At 39.7% G+C, this 19130-nt stretch overlaps 1 protein-coding gene across 6 annotated transcripts in view; it reads left to right on the forward strand.

Annotated features, from left to right (window-relative positions):
- Positions 1–13686, forward strand: part of LOC130368422 (ras and EF-hand domain-containing protein-like) — a 171795-nt gene extending 158109 nt beyond the window's left edge. For 2 of the 6 annotated variants that reach the window (XM_056572052.1, XM_056572051.1), the window contains exons 9-19: positions 2178–2246; positions 2545–2623; positions 3677–3726; positions 6431–6635; positions 6747–6863; positions 8038–8185; positions 9785–9866; positions 10986–11100; positions 11348–11458; positions 11540–11616; positions 13001–13686. In XM_056572052.1, the coding sequence (XP_056428027.1) occupies positions 2178–2246; positions 2545–2623; positions 3677–3726; positions 6431–6635; positions 6747–6863; positions 8038–8185; positions 9785–9866; positions 10986–11100; positions 11348–11458; positions 11540–11616; positions 13001–13097 (1150 nt within the window). In that variant the 3' untranslated portion in view covers positions 13098–13686. The remainder of the gene's footprint in view (positions 1–2177; positions 2247–2544; positions 2624–3676; positions 3727–6430; positions 6636–6746; positions 6864–8037; positions 8186–9784; positions 9867–10985; positions 11101–11347; positions 11459–11539; positions 11617–13000) is intronic. The other 4 variants (XM_056572053.1, XM_056572050.1, XM_056572055.1 and 1 more) reach the window with 2 other exon arrangements.
- Positions 13687–19130: the final 5444 nt, after the last annotated feature.

A 19130-nucleotide genomic window follows, 5' to 3' on the forward strand; every position in this document is an offset into this window, starting at 1 on the left:
GGAGTTCACTAAGTCTTTTACATTGTGTGTCTGTGTGTGCCACACTAAGCATGGACAATAGAAAGAGGAGAAGAGAACTGTGAGGACTTGAGAACCAAAATTGTAGAAAAATTTTATATCAACAATCTCAAGGTTACAAGTCCATCTCCAGAGATCTAGATTTGCCTTTGTTCAGTGTGCAACATTATCAAGAAGTTTGCAACCCATGGCACTGTAATCTCCCTGGGCATGGACGGAAGAGAATAATTAATGAAAGGTGTCAACGCAGTATATTCCAGATGGTGGATAAGCAGCCCCAAACAAGTTCCAAAGATTTTCAAGCTGTCCTGCTGGCTCAGGGAGCATCAGTGTTAGCGCGAACTAGCCTGTCAACATTTAAATAAAATGAAATGCTATGGCAGGAGACCCAGAGGGACCCCACTACTGACATATAAAACAGCAAGACTACATTTTGCCAAAATTAACTTGAGTAAGCCAAAATCCTTCTGGGAAAACGTCTTGTGGACAGATTAGACCAAGATAGAGCTTTTTGGTAAAGATCATCATTCTACTGTTTACCAAAAACGGAATGAGGCCTACAAAGAAAAGAATATAGTACCTACAGTGAAATATAGTGGCGGTTCAATGATGTTTTGGGGTTGTTTTGCTGCCTCTGGCACTGGGACCTTGAATGTGTGCAAGGCATGATAAAATCTGAGGATTATCAACGGATTTTGGGTCAAAATGTACAGCCAATGTCAGAAAGCTGGGTTTGCTACCGAGATCTTGGGTCTTCCAGCAGGACAATGACCCCAAACGTATGTCAAAAAGCACCCCGAAATGGATGACAACAAAGCGCTGGAGAGTTCTGAAGGGGCAGCAATGAATCCAGATCTAAATCCCATTGAACACCTGAGGAGAGATCTTAAAATTGCTGTTGGGAGAAGGCGCCTTCCAATAAGAGACATGGAGCAGTTTGCAAAGGAAGATTTGCATTTTGGCTGAGAGGTGTAAGAAGCTTATTAATGGTTATACGAAGCAACTGATTTTTGTTATTTTTTCCAAAGGGTGTGCAAACAAATATTAAGTTAAGGGTGCCAATAATTTTGTCCAGCCCATTTTTGGAGTTTGGTGTGACATTATGTCCAATTTGCTTTTTTTCCTCCCTTTTTGGTTTAGTTCCAATACACACAAAGGGAATAAACATGTGTATAGCAAAACGTGTAACTGCAATCCTTTTCTGTGAGAAATACTTAATTTTCTTGAAAAATTTCAGGAGTGCCAACTTTTACGGCCATGACTGTATATGTATGTATATATAATTTAATATATATATAATGTATGTGTGAACAGCGGTTATACGGTGGCACTACTAATAATATGCAATGCGGGGGTTAATACTCAAATTAATGCAGGAATTGGATAGTGATGTGGCGATGGAGATCAAAACCAATAGTCTCCGGTGCTGCTGGGATAAATAAGAGGATAGATGTATCAGATATATGGTTTCAAGAAACAAACAAAGATATCCACACTCACCGCTGGATTCACGACTCTACGCTCCTAGGTAGAGATGCCGGTGGATCTTGGTGGTAGATGATGCATAGCGCTCAGAGGCTATTACTGGAGTGAAATTGCCATCTCTACCTAGGAGCGTAGAGTCGTGAATCCAGCGGTGAGTGTGGATATCTTTGTTTGATTCTTGAAACCGTATATATATATATATATATGTATATATATTATAATAATATGGACCTACTGCATGCATAGCATAATACGTAATATGATACACAGTTCTTCCATAAGCATAGCCAATTGGTGTATACATTTGAGGAGCTGGACCCCTACTATGGTGATATATATTCACTGGATCCTTTTTATTTAAGTCCTTAATCTTTGTGTATAGTTTACAGATCCTAGGCCTCTGTATGACTCTCACACCTAATGACCAGTAAAGTCATTGCACAGAGCCACTTGCACTGAATCAAGGGAGATTTTATACCTGGCCTCTCTTCAGCCACCTCAAAGAAATCCTGATGTTGATTTTTGTCAAAGCCTCAAGGGATGAAGGAGCGCTGGTTTAACTGGATGGATTGCAGGACACAGAGTGTAATTTGTCTGTACTGTTTTTCTTGTTTTGTTTTTTATGCTGTACATGTAAGCTTACACTGCAACTATATTGTCTCCATATAACACAGAGAAAAATTACTGCTGAAAGACATGATAGATGAGAGCACAGGATACAGCAACCAAATCCAGTTACTAAAGTGAGTAGATTCAATTTGTATTTCTTTTTGTATTATTATTTTAAAATTAGTCCTGGATTATGTATTATATTATACTTTTTTATGTTATATATTGTATATGCTTTATAAATAAATGTATTCATTAGATACTGTAACAGTTACTTGAGTAGATGTAACAATAAGTGCAATCCTTGTGTTTGAGTAAATGTAGATAATTTTAGAGACCAGATAAAACAGTAACCTCCCGGTATCAGGTCTGGTATGTAGATATGTTTCTGAGGCTTATTAAATGTTGGATGTTTATTCTTTTTACTTGCAGTGAGGCCAACAAGTCTCTGTATGACAGTAATGACAGTATGCGGTATGCTTTAACAAACATTGAAAATGAAAAAAAGAGGGTGAGTTATTTTCAGCTATTTGTCGCACAAAGTAATATAACATTACATAGGCTGGTTACAGCTTAGGACAATGCTTCATTTCCATGTTACATTTTATCATTCTGTAATGAATAAAAGGCTTACAAATCCTAGGTCTCCATTTCCATTTAATGATTTTGTTGAATAGGGACGGTTGTGATCTTATGTTGCATAAGTGTCATTTATATTTAAACTTCTAACACAAGAGCCACCTGGCACTGCTCTCAGGCACTAACTCTGTGTGCTGCTGTCAATAATATAGCGCTCCATTCACTCACGCTGGATGTGTGGTGGTGCTCACACTGTGCTGTACGAGTACAGGTATATAATCTATCCAAAAGAGAACGAAAAGAAAAAGCGGTTCACTCACCAATCCAATGCTGTGCTGTTTATTCGTAGTTACATAGGCAACATGCGGTCAGATGGAACGGCAGGGCACAGAGGGCGTGAAACGGCGCGGTCGCTTCGGACGGGGCTCCGCTACACCTCTTGCGCTGCCGTTCCATCTGACCGCATGTTGCCTATGTAACTACGAATAAACAGCACAGCATTGGATTGGTGAATGAACCGCTTCTTTTCGTTCTCTTTTGGATATGTCATTTATATTTCGTTTAATATCCAAGCTGATTTACACAACTGTTTGTTTTTGTGGAGCACAAGTAAATCTGTGATGTCAACATCCGTGTGATAATTGACCTTCCTGAAATTGCACGGGGACGTTGTTTAGAACTCCAGACAAATGATCACAGTTCCCTGCCCAGCTGCTCAACAAGTGGAAACTTTCCTGAAACCGACATGTTCTTAGGTTTCCTTCCTGAAGGTTACAGATTAAATCTTTTAATGCTATCCGAACAACTTTATTCCGGGCCCCATATAACTTTTGTCAGGAACTGATTTTTAGCTGGAGAAGTTTATGACAAATCTGCCCTATTTGAACATATACTTTAAAGTTTTTTTGTTTCTTTTGACATTTACAGGTATGAGGAAATAACATTCTATATTTGTCTTCTGACTTCCATTTCCTTCTTTTCTCAGCATTCCTCCCCTAATCCTCCAAAGGATGCACCAGTCATTACTTATAGCAGGTAATATATAAATAGTATATAGTACAGTAGAGCTGGTGGTAAATTGCCTAGAAACCAGAGCAAACAATTATTCCCATACAAGTTATTGAGTATTTCTTTAGGGGGATTCCTATTGTTTTGATAAACTTCTGTCATTTGAGAAATTTAGACTAGTGGGGGTCCCAGTGCTGAAACTCCCACTGATCTTTGCTAAGCGTTTTTGCCCCTTTGTCTCAGCACCAGGGATCCCTGCAGATCAAAATTTGAGATATGTCACTACTGTGACAGAAGTTTGAAAAAACAATAAACCTGTATATGGGATTCCATCTCATTATACAGCTATTTGTGTATGCTAATTAAAAAATGGGAGCACTGATGGACAAAACCTTTTAAATGCAAATCAACTGGTGCCAGAAAGTTAAACAGATTTGTAAATTTCTTCTATTTGAAAATCTTAATCCTTCCAGTACTTATCAGCTGCTGTATACTACAGAGGAAGTCGTATAGTTCTGTTCTGTCTGACCACTGTGCTCACTGCTGACACCTCTGTCTGTGTCAAGAACTGTCCAGCGCAGTAGAGGTTTGCTACAGGGATTTGTTTTTGACATGGACAGAAGTGTCAGCAGAGAGCACTGTGGTCAGATTGAAAAGTACTATACAACTTCCTGTGAAGCATACAGCAGCTGATAAATACTGGAAATAATTTACAAATCTGTTTAACATTTTGGCACCAGTTGATTTAAAAAAAAAAAAATTTGTATTCCACCGGAGTACCCCTTTCACGGTAGTCAACTCATTGAATCCGCTGCAGGTACAGCTCAGGATATGTTGATATGCCATTTTGTGGTTATACCGAGGTTTTCCAAGAATGTACTGTCAATTAAGATGTGAGCATAGCCTTAGATTGGCTGGGTCTTTTTTCTGTCAACCGTGCAAGACACCTCTGCTTTGTCAAGACTCGTCACTATTTTGCAAAAATAAAACAGTCTTGCAGGGTGGAGGAATTTTAAAACATCCAGTACCTACCCTGAATTTACAGCAAATTAAACATTACTCAGCATTTTGAGGCAGATTTATCAAAACCTGTCCACAAGGAAAGTTGCCAAGTTGCCCATGGCAATCAATCAGATCGCTTTTGTTCATATATATATATTTTTAACCCCTTAACGACCATGGACGTAAATGTACGTCCTGGTTTGGCGGGACTTCCCGCACCAGGATGTGCTCGCGTCATACACGGCAGGTTCCGGCTGCTACCAGCAGCCGGGGACCCACTGGTAATGGCCTACATCTGCGATCGCACAGATGACCGCCATTAACCCCTCAGATGCCGTGATCAATACAGATCACGGCATCTGCTGCAGTGCGGCACTTTGAATGGATGATCAGATCGCCCGCAGCGCTGCCGCGGCGATTCGATCATCCAACATGGATGATCTCAGACCAGAGCAGAAGACCCCGGGAGACGGCCGGAGCAAGGTGAGGGGACCTCCGGCCGTCTCCCGGGGTCTTCTGCTCTGGTCTGAGATCAAGCAGACCAGAGCAGAAGATCACTGATAATACTGAGCAGTGCTGTGTCCTATACATAGCACTGCACAGTATTAGCAATCAAATGATTGCTATGAATAGTCCCCTATGGGGACATAAAAAGTGTAAAATAAAAGTTGAAAAATGTAAAAATAAAAAGTGAAAAATCCTCTTCCCCCAATAAAAATGAAAATTGTTTGTTTTTCCCATTTTTCCCCCCCAAAAAGCGTAGATTTTTTTTATCGCCGCATGCGTAAAAGTCAGTACTATCAAAATATAATGTTAATTATCCCGTACGGTGAATGGCGTAAACGTAAAAAAAAAAAAACTACAAAAATGCTGCTTTTTGGTCACATTTTATTAAATAAATATAAATAAAAAATTATTTAAACGTTTTATATATGCAAATGTGGTATCGATAAAAAGTACAGATGATGGCACAAAAAATGAAAAAGTTATAGGTGGTCAAAATAGGGCGCTTTTAGATTACTGATTTTGTACAAAAGGTTTTAGATTTTTTTTTTAAGCGGTACAAAAATATAAAAGTATCTAGCCATGGATATAATTTTAATTGTATTGACCCACAGAATAAAGAACAAGTCATTTTTACCGTAAGGGGAATATTGTGAAAACAAAACCCTCCAAAATGTGCAAAATTGTGGTTTTCATATAAATTTCCTCCCTAAAAAAATTTTTTTGGGGGGGGGTTTGCCGTACATTTTATGCTAAAATGAGAGGTTTCATTACAAAGTACAATTGGTCTCGCAAAAAACAAGCCCTTATATGGGTCTGTAGATGGAAATATAAAAGAGTTATCGATTTTAGAAGGCGAGGAGGAAAAAACTAAAATTCAAAAATAAAATTGGCCTGGTCCTTAAGGTTAAAATGGGCTTGGCCCTTAAGGGGTTAAAGGCCTCTGCAAAATGAAAGAAGTGATCTGATTGGTTGCTATGGGCAACTCAGAAACTCTTCCTCTGGACAGGTTTGATACATTTCCCACTTTGGGGGAGATTTATCCATTCCTGTCCAGAGGAAGTTGCCCATAGCAACCAATCAGATCACTTCTTTCATTTTGCAGAGGCCTTGTTAAAAATGGAACAAGCGATCTTTTCCTCTGGACAGGTTTTGATAAATCTCCCCCTTTGTCTTTTGAGAATAATGTATTTTAATGCATATATTATTCTGACTTTCCTCATAGTTTTACAGCGGAGGATGATCCATATAGCAAGTATTCTGATGTATCCAGCTGGGCCAATAGATGTAAAGACAGTGGTGTGTCCCTACCCCGAAGTCTTGCCTGCAGTGACATAGATTGCTCTGCCAGTGACTTTGGCAGCGAACACAGCAACAGTTCTGATGAGCCCTGGGAAGGGAGCGTCTCTTATGTCAATTCAGAAACTGAGGTAAATTTATACATTTGCTATCTATAGATCGTCTACAGCTAGGGAAGATGCCTTAGACTCCTAAGTCATGGTGCTGCACTATATCAATATTTGTTGTGTTCATTTTTGCAGACAATGGAGGCTAGATCAGAAGTTGATGGACGGATTAAATGGACCCCCTCACGTCCTGTAAGCCGCAGTGGTTCCACAGCCTCTTCAAAAAGGCGACTTCCTGCATTTACTCCAAAAGTGAGTGGATTTCTTCCAGTCTTTGTTACCGAAACCATCAGGATAACTATTTTATGTGTTTACTGGTTATATTTTTGTCACCCAAAAGTTCAGTAGCATTTATTGAATTGCAGAGATTTCTGAATTAAATGTTTATTGTTAAACATTGATAGCCTGTCCACAATTGTAGAAAAACCTACAAAATTGACAATTCATAATACAAAAAAGCTTTATTGAATATCCAACTTCCACATATAAGCAAAATTCCAACAAGGACCCACCCATAAAAAATAATCACCCTTAAAATCCATAAACCCCAGAACAACAGCAGGGACATCACAAGGATAGGCGAAAAAAAGTCCTCAATGTACTGACTGTACTGTACCCTGCCTCATTTAAGGGGGAGCCCAGGCAAAACTTTTTTTTTTTTTTGTAGCAAAGACTAGAAGTTTTATATAAATGCCTAATTAGCTGATCTGTAAAGTTATTGGGGGAGATTTATCAAAACCTGTGCAGAGGAAGAGTGGTGCAGTTGCCCATAGCAACCAATCAGATTGCTTCTTTCATTTTCCACAGGCCTCTTTAGAGGCCTGTGGAAAATGAAAGAAGCAATCTGATTGGTTGCTATGGGCAACTGCACCACTCTTCCTCTGCACAGGTTTTGATAAATCTCCCCCATTGTGATTCATGTGACACTTACTCTGGCCAGAAGTTTTGTAGTCTTACTGCTTTTGCACTCTTTCCAAAGCCACGTCATCCCAGGGGATCTGCGTATACATGAAAGGCTGCCTAAGCAACAGATTCACGCCCAGCTTTCATGATTTTGTGGTGCATCATCAAGAACGCAGTGCCGCCCTGTCCATGACATCACCAAAACGAATAAGTTCAGTGATCAGAATTGTCTGCAAAGATAATGTACACATTAGTGGATGCATGGAATAGCCTTCCTGCAGAGGTGGTCGCTGCAAATACAGTGAAGGAGTATAAACATGCATGGGATAAGCATAAGGCTATCCTTCATATAAGATAAGGCCAGGGACTATTGATAGGATTCAGATTATTGGGCAGATTAGATGGGCCAAATGGTTCTGATCTACCGACACATTCTATGTTTCCTATGTTTGAGTTTTTTTTTTTTTTAGGAAAATAATTTTGTATTTACAGTAATTAAATATTATTTTTGTGTTCAATACAGAAGGAAGGATTGACGGTAGAAGAAGGATCTCAGACTCCCAGTCCAATATATAGGCTTGTATTGGCTGGAGATGCAGGATCTGGAAAATCCAGTTTCATACTAAGACTGTGTTTAAATGAATTTAGAGGGGACATTCCAACAACCTTAGGTTTGTATTTGAGGTTTCTGAACTATCCTACCTGCAGAATAGCAAAGGCTTTATTTATTTAATGTTTGCACAGTAAATATGCAAATGGCAATCTGTCCAATTTGTTAGCCACATAATCTGTAAGGGGAACACTGTATACAGTAGGGCACACTTATTAATACAGTGGTCCCTCAAGTTACAATATTGAATCCAGGACGACCATTGTATGTTGAAACCATTGTATGTTGAGACCAGAACTCTATGGAAACTTGGGAATTGGTTCTAAAGCCCCAAAATGTCATCCAAAAATAGGAAAAAGTGAGGATTAAAGAAAAATAAGTAGATAATTAATGTAGATAAAGCAAGATCGTACATATAAAAGTAAGAAAGATCTTCTGGGAGCTGTAAATCACTTTCTATTTCAGTGTTTTCCAAGCAGGGAGCCTCCAGCTGTTGCAAAACTACAACTCCCAGCATGCCCGGACAGCCAAAGGCTGTCCGGGCATGCTGGGAGTTGTAGTTTTGCAACAGTTGGGGGCACCCTGCTTGGGAAACACTGGTCTATGTAGAGGACAGGAGCTTCTTCAGGGTCCTGTACAGTACACACAATGTCCTAAAAAAGTAACATGGAGTCGCCCTCACCTGGTGTCCAAAGGAGCAGCTAACACTGGAACAGGTAAAGAGTACAGAACATGTAATACCTCCCTGTACTGTAGGGGGCGCTACCAGACACCAGTCAGTGCATATGCTTCAGTAATACAGGTGTTTTACCAGTAAATTGCCCATCCTGATTGGTCAGTTCTTCCAGCCATTGACACGTTTCACAGATCTTTACTGTCTGTACATTGTATGTTGAGTCTGGTTTCGACTTACAATAGTCTTTTCTGGACCATTGTATGTTGAAACTATTGTATGTTGAGGCCATTGTAAGTTGAGGGATCACTGTACTCTCTTATATTGAATTTAAGGTTAGCCTAAACAGTCTAATACTGTAGCAGATTTACCAGTGACTTATGGGGGAGATTTATCAAAAGCTGTGTAGAGGAATTTTTTTAAAGATCTGATTGGTTGCTATTGGTAACTGCACCACTCTTCCTCTACACAGATCTTGATAAATCTCCCCAATGGCACATCTTTAGACTGGCCAATGTATGTGTACACCAACTATAACTTAACTAACTTTACACCAAACTTTTGGCACTTTATTTGGCGCGCAAAGTCACACTTGTGCCTTGTCTTTTTCCCATTAAGGGTCTATTTGCACTTACAGTACTTTCTGCATATTTGATGCGCAGGATTTGAAGCTGCAGATTTGAAGTCATTTAGTTTACATCTGCGGCTTTAAATCCTGTGCATCAAATATGCGCAAAATACTGTATGTATGAATACACCCTAAACCACACCTACTATTCTGTGGTCTTCTAGAGTAAGATGTTCGGTGTGCCCAGTGTGGAACAACTTTGCCCTGGATGTTGTGTGTGTTTTTCCACTCCAGATCACCTTGATAACACTGGAAAGCCTTTGCTAATCCTATTTCAACTTCAGATCTGTTTCATTCACTAGTGTTTTAGCTATCTGGTTGCTATAAACATGTCAGTAAAGAATGTCTCTCTATTTTAGGGGTGGACTTTCAAATGAAGAAACTTCTAGTTGACGGAGATTATACAACCCTGCAGATCTGGGACACAGCTGGGCAAGAAAGGTACATGCAAACCTTGAAAATACACTGATAACAACTGTATCTTAAAATAGCTGTATGTATCAGTAACTGGAAATCCTTTAAAATGGTAAGATTACAAAGAAATACGTAAACACGTCTATATATCCACACCTGGTTTTGGCTTCAAAGCTGCAGCAAAAACTGCACTGTGTAAGGCTGGGTTCACATGACCAGAAACGTGTGAAATGTCTGTCGGGACAACATATGCATATTTGAATAATCTGGCGGGCGCTAGGGCCACTCGGAAATGCCAATATTCCTGCAGAATTCGGCACCGATATTCCGCCATGTGAACATACTCTTAGGCTGCTCTTACATGTCTGTGGCTACTGCTCGTGTCTCTGTATTTCAGCCTTTCTCTCACCATTATCTCTCAGGGAAGATCCAGGAGCCCTCATATCAGTGGGATCAGCCAGCTTTTTTGTAATAACTATAATTAACATGTAAGATCCTCATACGTAAGTGGGGATCCAGGATTTCCACCCCCTAAATATTTCCTTCAGTCATGTGAGATATTGGCGGTTTCTTTTAAAATGATTCTGTACTTTATACTTGCTGTGATGAAAATCCATCCTCCTCACAATATACAACTTGGGAAGTTTCTGGAGGTTTTGCACTTGCAGACAACAGCCAATCTAAACAAGCAGTACTGCACTGTAAAGCATGGGGGAAGACTAGCAGTTTAATTTCCTTAGACCTTCTAGGCAACCTCAGACTCCCACTAGACAGCAGAGGAGAAAGTTATCTATCGCAAAATGTATTCTTTCTTTTCTACAGGGACAAACTCTAGGGGTTTTCGTAGAATGGATGCAGACCACATCTATTTGTGTAATAAGTATTAATTCAATATCACAACGATAGGGAATTTCTAGATGACACAATACTCACTCTGGTATCTAAGGTTCAGCCTGGGGTAAACCTGTGTATTGTGGCTGTAGTGCTGGAACATATTCTACTGCCTTATATAGTCTTGGTGTGAAAGCTTTCTAGAAAGTAGAAAGAAAAAATGGGGGGGGGGGGGGCAGTGCATTTTAATTTCAGCTAGACTTGTGGTAGCGTTAGCACTGTCCTGTTTGTAAAACTTTTCTGTAATCTTTTTAGGTTTCGCAGTATAGCAAAGTCTTATTTCCGTAAAGCACACGGGGTGCTACTTATGTATGATGTCACATCTGAATCCAGCTTCCTCAATGTAAGGCAATGGATTGATGAGATCAAGGTATGAAATAGTGATATTTTATCATTTATTAGCCATGTGTTTATGATCTCACTGGAATTACCTACCATCCCAGCTATCAATCTACTATAAATCCAGGTGCTATGAGAAACACGTCAATTTTCTGAATCTATTTACTTGGATAACTGAATTTTACCTTTACAAACTCTGGTGGTTCATTTTTTCCCCTTTAAAGTAGTTGATACTGTGTGTTCGCTACAACTTCTTGTGTTTTCGTCTCATTTTACAGGACTCCTGTGACAAACCCATCCCCCTGATGCTAATAGGCAATAAAACAGACTTGAGGACAGAAGGTAATGAATCTGGAATTCAAACTTCAATAGGGGAGAAGCTAGCCATGGTAAGATTAAGACAAAGCATAGTTTTATAAATCCTAAAGTACTTGCAGGCAGAGTTTTATATTTGGTTGCTTTACCTACAGGCCTATAGCTCTCTCTTCTGTGAGACCAGCGCAAAGGACGGTACCAATGTAGTGGAAGCTGTGCTTCATTTAGCAAGGTAAAGTCTCGCTATGAAATAAGCAATGAAATAATATTTTATTACAAAAGTGTGTGAGCGTTATTACAGCTACAAATACAGGGGGCTAAAATTATCTGACACACAGCAATGCCTGTGTCACAGGGAGCTGCTAAGAGATCTATCATCTATATAGCCATGTGCACAAGGCATTGTTGTGTGCTTAACCGTCCCCCTCTTATTGGACCAATGTTGGGTATAATACAACTCAATAGTTTAGCACCGGTGTTGTCCATTACTAGCCTGTTTTACACACTATATGGGTTCACACTAAGGGATTTCCAAGCAGAATTCCGATTTGCAACTCTGCACGGAAATTCTAGTGCATTAGAATCCCATTGCTGTCAACAGGATTACACTGCACACTTGAATGAACTTGGTCATTCTTTCAGCAGAATTCGCCCTTAATACATTAAAGTAAAGTCTATAGGGACAGCAATGTCTATGCGGTCCTAGCGCTCAGCCCGCCCTCTGGATCTTGGGGGTGGAGTTTCGGTAATGTGAACCTAGCCTAAGAGTTGTCAATGATTTTTACTGAATCACTGCTAAAAATTTATATCAATTACAGTGATCCCTCAACATACAATGGTAATTTGTTCCAAACGACCCATCGTTTGTCGAATCCATCGTATGTTGAGGGATCCGTGCAATGTAAAGTATAGGAAGTTATACTCACCTGTCCCCGCCACTCTGGACCGCGTCCTCACCGCTCCCGATGCTGTCCCAGGGGCTCCCGATGCTGTCCCGCTGCTCCGGTGTCTTCTTCGCGATCCTCCGGCTTCTTCCTCATCTTCTCCAGTGTCCGGGCCTCGCTTTCTGGTGACGTTATTACGTTGCGGCGCCGGCTCGGCATGCGTAGTGACGTAATAACGACGCCGGAAAGCGAGGCCCGGACCCTGGAGAAGATACAGAAGATGCCGGAGGATCGCGAAGTGAACCCGGAGCAGCGGGGATAGGTAAGTGAACCTGTCCGGGACGCTTAAACTGCTATCCGACAGCAGCTTAAGCATTTTGCGCTGTCGGATAGCAGTTAATGCGATGGCCCCCGACATATAAAAGCCTCGTATGTCGATGCTGACATCGACATGCGATGGCCTCTGAGAGGCCATCGTATGTCGATTTTTATCATATGTCGGGGCCATCACATGTCGGGGGGTTACTGTACTGGAGATGTTTTAGACTAGTTTACATATTGTGCAATTTGGTGCAGTTTTTTTTTTCTTTTTGAGCCAAAACCATGAAAAATACATCTCTATTTTATTTGGTCAGCTATTACATCTGGCTTAAAAGTCATAACAAACATAAATCTTCATTATGTGAACATGGTACAATGTCTGGTCATGTGATTTGCATTTTGTTTTCACAGAGAAGTGAAGAAATCTGTGGATGTGACAAAAGAAAGTCCAGAGTCTGTGACTAAACTCAGTATTCCTGAGAAGAAGACTAACTGCTGCAAGATATAGCTGCATGGGATCCACAGCCATGGAAGATGCTTCATGTTGCTTACTGGGATGGTAAAAATGTCTGTCCCAATAAGGAAACAAAGGACATTTTTTAAGATTGAACAAACATTGGGTATTAATTTCTAGCACATAGTTCTGAATGAGCTCTCAGGGGAACAAATACTTTATATTGTTATTAATAAGGAATTTTGTTTCTATTTCGTTTGGATGTATTTTTATGACTTCACTGCCTGTAAATATATGTGTAAAAATGTTGAGACTGATATTTTAATGCACAAGTGAATTTTCAGCTGACAACAAAAATAGTTTTCAAGGTGGCGTTATTTTAGTAGGAAACTTGTTCTGTAACTTTTTAAAGTGCTGCTGTGATACAAGAATAAACAGCAGAGACGTGCTCCTCTATGAGGTCTTTTATGTTTATCTTACTGCAAGTTTATGTTGCATTGGTTGCTGCAGCTTATAACTCCTGACTGGATACTTTCAATTTGATGGCAACATCTTTGGACTACAGGATCTGATAGAACTGCAGTATATGGGGATATATATCTTGATATAAATGTATAATTTTTATGGTAAATAAAACATGTAGATGTATTTGTAACTGTTGGTTCTAGAAGTCTGATTCCTTTAGATTTAAAAGATTTTTACAAGAATACATATGTTATTTAAGGTTGATGCAGGTTTTATACTTCATAGAAATCACGGAAATCACAGATCTAACGCGAAACTGTTTGTTTAAAAATCTGTCACCTTAGCTGCCTTTGCTGAGTGCAACATTACATCGTGACAGGCACAGTTTTCAGAGGTTGCTTATTCCAATACATGGGGCAGTTTAGGACAACTTACATGCTGAGCTACACAGCACACACACGGCGCTATAGGAGAAGAGCTATTGATGTTCATGTAGTGTCGCTAGCCCCGCCCACCTGATAATGACTGACAGGGTAATGACTCCCTATTAGGGTATGTTTATATGGTAGGAAAATGTGCAGAATGTCTGCCCTGAAAACAAGGGTGAACATTCCGCGCATTTGAAAATTCCAGCTAGGACCACAAGGAAATGCGCAGTCTTTCTTTCTGAGCAAATTCCGCAGAAAAAAGACATGTCTATTATTTCTGCAGATGCTGGAATCAGGATTTCCGCAGCAGAAACATCTGCCGTGGAAATTCCACCGTATGCACAATGTAGCTGAATCCCATTAAAAACAATGTGACTGTTGTAGTGGAATGGAAAAAGAACAGTCCATTCACCGTTACTAAACCCAATACACTGGGTTATTGTTGCAGAGCGCAGGTGCTGCTCCCTCGCTACTCTGGCAGAATCCCCCCGTGTGAACATACCACAAACCATTTACTGTGGATAGAAAGAAACCTGAATTATCATCACTGTTATGTACTCTAGCATGTAAGTTATCTTTAAGGAAGGAAGTTCTACCCTATATATCAGAAAAAGTGTGAATATCTGTTATATTTTCCTCAGCTAGCATAAATAAGCTGATAGGTTCCCTTTTAACCCTGTAAGGACACAGCCAATTTTCATTTTTGCATTTTCGTCTTTTTCTCCTTTCCTTTTAAGAGTCTTAACTCTTTTATTTTTCCATCCACAGACCCATATGAGGGCTTGTTGTTTTGTAATGACCTTTCATTTTACCATAAAATGTTTGGCACAACGAAAAACATTTTTTTGTTCTGTTCCATGTAGCAGTGGTGAATAAAGTCAAGCAGTGTATTTTTGAGCTATTGGGCTAGAAGTCTCTGAAAAAAAAATGCTATATATTTTTTTGTTAGTTTTACCGTAAATTGGATTGCGGGGAAAAAAAAACAGACCTATTCTCTTCCTTCTCAGAGGCAATAGGATTAGAACAAAAACTAGGTTTACATGCTTTTCTATTATTGTAGTGCTTTTAACCCTTTAAGAACATGGAGATTTTTCATTTTTGCACTTTTGTATATTCTTCCTCACCTTCTAAAAGGTATTTGTTTGAAAACTCAACCAATAAGACATAGGTATTTTAAAATATAACTTTTACTTAATTTTTGTAAAAAGACAAACAGCATTAATAGTGACAAAAACCATATAGAATCAAGTAATATCAATACATAAATATCTTCAGCAATATTCCAATTCCAATATTATATATAGATGAAAAACTCTATGTAAGCCTGTTGGCTTATTGAAGGGAGGGAAGAGGGGTACAGGTGAGTTCCCTAGATAATTAAATGTCCCTACCTATTCTATCTAAAATTCCCTAATTAGTATAAGTGTAGATAGAATAGGTAGGGACATTTAATTATCTAGGGCACTCTCCTGTACCCCTCTTCCCTCCCTTCAATAAGCCAACAGGCTTACATCAAGTTTTTCATCCTTATATATAATATTGGAATTGGAATATTGCTGAAGATATTTATGTATTGATATTACTTGATTCTATATGGTTTTTGTCACTATTGATGCTGTTTGTCTTTTTACAAAAATTAAGTAAAAGTTATATTTTAAAATACCTATGTCTTATTGGTTGAGTTTTCAAACAAATACTTGCTAAAGTTCTCTCCAAGGGCTAACATAACGATTTCACTTAGAGGAGTGAATAACCATCTGGATTTCCCCTGCGGTTAAACTCACCTGCTTTAAATATTCCACTTACAGACCCACATGAGGGCTTGATTTTTGTGTCAATTGTACTTTATTATATCACTCGTTTTACCACCAAATCAACAGTGAAACAAACAAAATTATTTGTGGGACGAATAAAAAAAAAAAAAAAGCCATTTTGTTAAGTTTTGGCGACTTCTGTTTCTATGCAGTGCACTTTTTGGTAAAAATGACACCTTAATTCTGTTGGTCCATACAATTACGACGATACCCAATTTCTGTAGGTTTTATTTTGTTTTACTACTTTTTAAAAAACTATGGGAGAGATTTATTAAAACGTGAGCAGAGAAAAAATTGACCTGTTGTCCATATCAACCAATCAGATTGCTTCTTTTATTTTGTTCAGAGGCCTTTTTAAAAATTAAAGAAGCGATCTGATTGAAAGCTGAACAAAAATTAGCATGCTTAAAATTATCCTCTTCTGACCCCTATAATTAGTATTAGGGCCCATTTTTTGCACCTCGATTTTCAGTTTTTATCGGTATAATTTTTGTATTGATGGGACTTTTTGATCGTTTATAAAATTTTTATTTATTTTTTATTTTTTATATGAAGTGACCAAAAATATGCAATTTTGGACTTTTTATCTTTTTTATTTTTACGTTTAGACCATTGACCGTATGGTTTAAATAACATTAGATTTTAATAGTCCACACATTTACACACGCGGCGATATCAGATATGTTTTTTTTTTTGTTTACATTAATTTATTTAAAATGGGAAAAGGGGGGTAATTCAAACTTTTAATATGAATCAAATTAATTGTTTTTCTAAGCACTGAAATAAATGATGAAGATGAATAGCTGAAGATATGCCCACAGGGGATAAGTGTCTGATTTGGTGAGGGGTTCCGACTGCTGGGACCACCCACAATCTCCTGCCCGACGCCCTGGTGTCGACATGCCACCGCCATATGTCTTTATGGAAGAGCCGAAGATACATGAGTACAGTGCTTGTGTACCTCCGGCTCTCCCATAGACAGTCCATGCAGTGTCAACCACCACCACCCTGTGCATGAGGAGAGCCGGTGTTCTGAATACAAATGTTCAGGAGATCACATGGGGTCCGAGTGATCGGACCCCTGAAATCAGACACTTCTTCTCTATCCTGTGGATAGAGAAGTTCAGTACCGGAGTCTCTCTTCAATGTGTAGGTCTCACACCCATACCCTAGGGATAGGTTCACACTAGAGATGAGCGAACTTACAGTAAATTCGATTCATCACGAACTTCTCAGCTCTGCAGTTGACTTTTCCTGCATAAATTAGTTCAACTTTCAGGTGCTCCAATGGGCTGGAAAAGGTGGATACAGTCCTATGAGACTCTTTCCTAGAACTGCATCCACCTTTTCCAGCCCATCGGAGCACCTGAAGGCTGAACTAATTTATGCAGGATAAGTCATCAACTGCCGAGAAGTTCGCGACGAATCGAATTTACTGTAAATTCGCTCATCTCTAGTTCACACTATGGAATTTTGCATTCAAATTCCACATAAATGTTGGTGCTGAAAGATAATTGATAAAAAAAGATGGCAGCTCTGCATTGTGACATTTTACTATAGGCAAGTTTATGTGCAAGTATTTTGCCTCTGTAGCTAAACAATATGTGGGAGATTTATCAAAACCAGTCCAGAGGAAAAGTTGCCCATAGCAACCAATCAGATTGCCTCTTTTATTTTTAACAAGGCCTCTGCAAAATGAAAGAAGCGATCTGATGGGTTGCTATGGGCGACTTTTCCTCTGGACAGGTTTTGATAAATATCCCCTTATGGTTTCATTTCTTACAATGATCTCAATTAACGTACCAGTGGTCTCCAAACTGGATATTCAGATGTTGCAAAACTACAACTCCCAACATGCCCGGACCGCCAATGGCCGTCTGGGTATGCTGGGAGTTATAGTTTTGCTAGCTCTGAAGGTGTACAGTTTGGAGACCACAGAAGTACACCATTATGTAGTGTGTCAGTGAAAAACATGTTTATACCGAGTTCTTTTTGCAGCCATTATGCCAATAATGTCGCAACATTGGCTGAAATAATTATTCCATTTTACCAGAATGGAAGTAAAGAACAAAGAAATCTCACCAGTAAAAATATAAAATTCAGAATTTTTGCAGCTGCTACTAAAGTCAGCATTATCAGACACTATCTCAGGGAGCTGTAAACCACCATTAGGGAAGAAGGGACCTCCCCTAGTGGTGGCTACAGGCAGTACAACATTTCTTTGAATTATGTATGTGCTGGGGAGCCTGCCCTCTGGGACAGAGAATCTGATCTCAGTTTTATGACTTTCACGGGCACAAAATTTAGACCCTTTGCCAGCGATTAAAAGAGGTTCTGACCACCATTTTCTAAGGCAGTGTTTCTTAACCACTGTGCCTCCAGCTGTTGCAAAACTACAGATCTCAGCATGCCCGGACAGCCAAAGGCTGAAATTGGGGTACCTCTTTAGTTGCGGCTGGTATAAAAAAAAAATAATCTGTGACAGATTTAATACACTGCTCAAAAAAATTAAGGGAACACTAAGATAACACATCCTAGATGAACTAATTGTATGAAATACTTTCGTCTTTCCATAGTTGAATGTGCTGACAACAAATTCACACAAAAATTATCAATGGAAATCAAATTTATCAACCCATGGAGGTCTGGATATGGAGTCACACTCAAAATCAAAGTGGAAAACCCCACTACAGGCTGATCCAACTTTGATGTAATATCCTTTAAGCACAATGGTCATAAAATCTGGGTTCAATAACCTGCACACAGCCTTTGTACTGTGTGCATGTGGTGGGTATAGCAATGTTTTTACCTAATATTTGCAGGCTTTCATGACCCCAAAAAATGCTTTTGATCAAAGCCACCGACGGTCGGATAGGCGTGGCGCGAGGTATGCGATGCCCCGTGGCCGCCACACACACCCCCTGTATGTCAGTGCTGGGACCGCTCTGTGATTGACACACAGGTCCCAGCGCATGCGCCCTTAAGCTCATGTAACCTGCACTCCCCCAGCAAACGCTCACTCCCGCCGCCGTCGTCTTCCTCCGCAGTGCTAGGTGCAGAGAAGCGCGCTTCCTCTCTGCCCCTATTATCGGGAACTGTCCTACTTGCGCGCATGTCTCCTCCAGAGAGAAGAAAGACGATAACGGGCACAATTATAATAATCAGCCAAAAGGCGAGCTGAAGGGCGCATGCGCTGGGACTTGTATGTCAATCACACAGCGGTCCCAGCACTGACATACAGGGGGTGGGCGGGGCATCGCGTACCTCGCGCCACGCCTATCCGACCATCAGTGGCTTTGATCAAAAGCATTTTTTGGGGTCACGAAAGCCTGCAAATATTAGGTAAAAACATTGCTATACCCACCACCTGCACACAGTAC

This window comes from Hyla sarda, chromosome 4 (assembly GCF_029499605.1).
Source record: "Hyla sarda isolate aHylSar1 chromosome 4, aHylSar1.hap1, whole genome shotgun sequence".
NCBI classification, from domain to species: Eukaryota; Metazoa; Chordata; class Amphibia; order Anura; family Hylidae; genus Hyla; species Hyla sarda.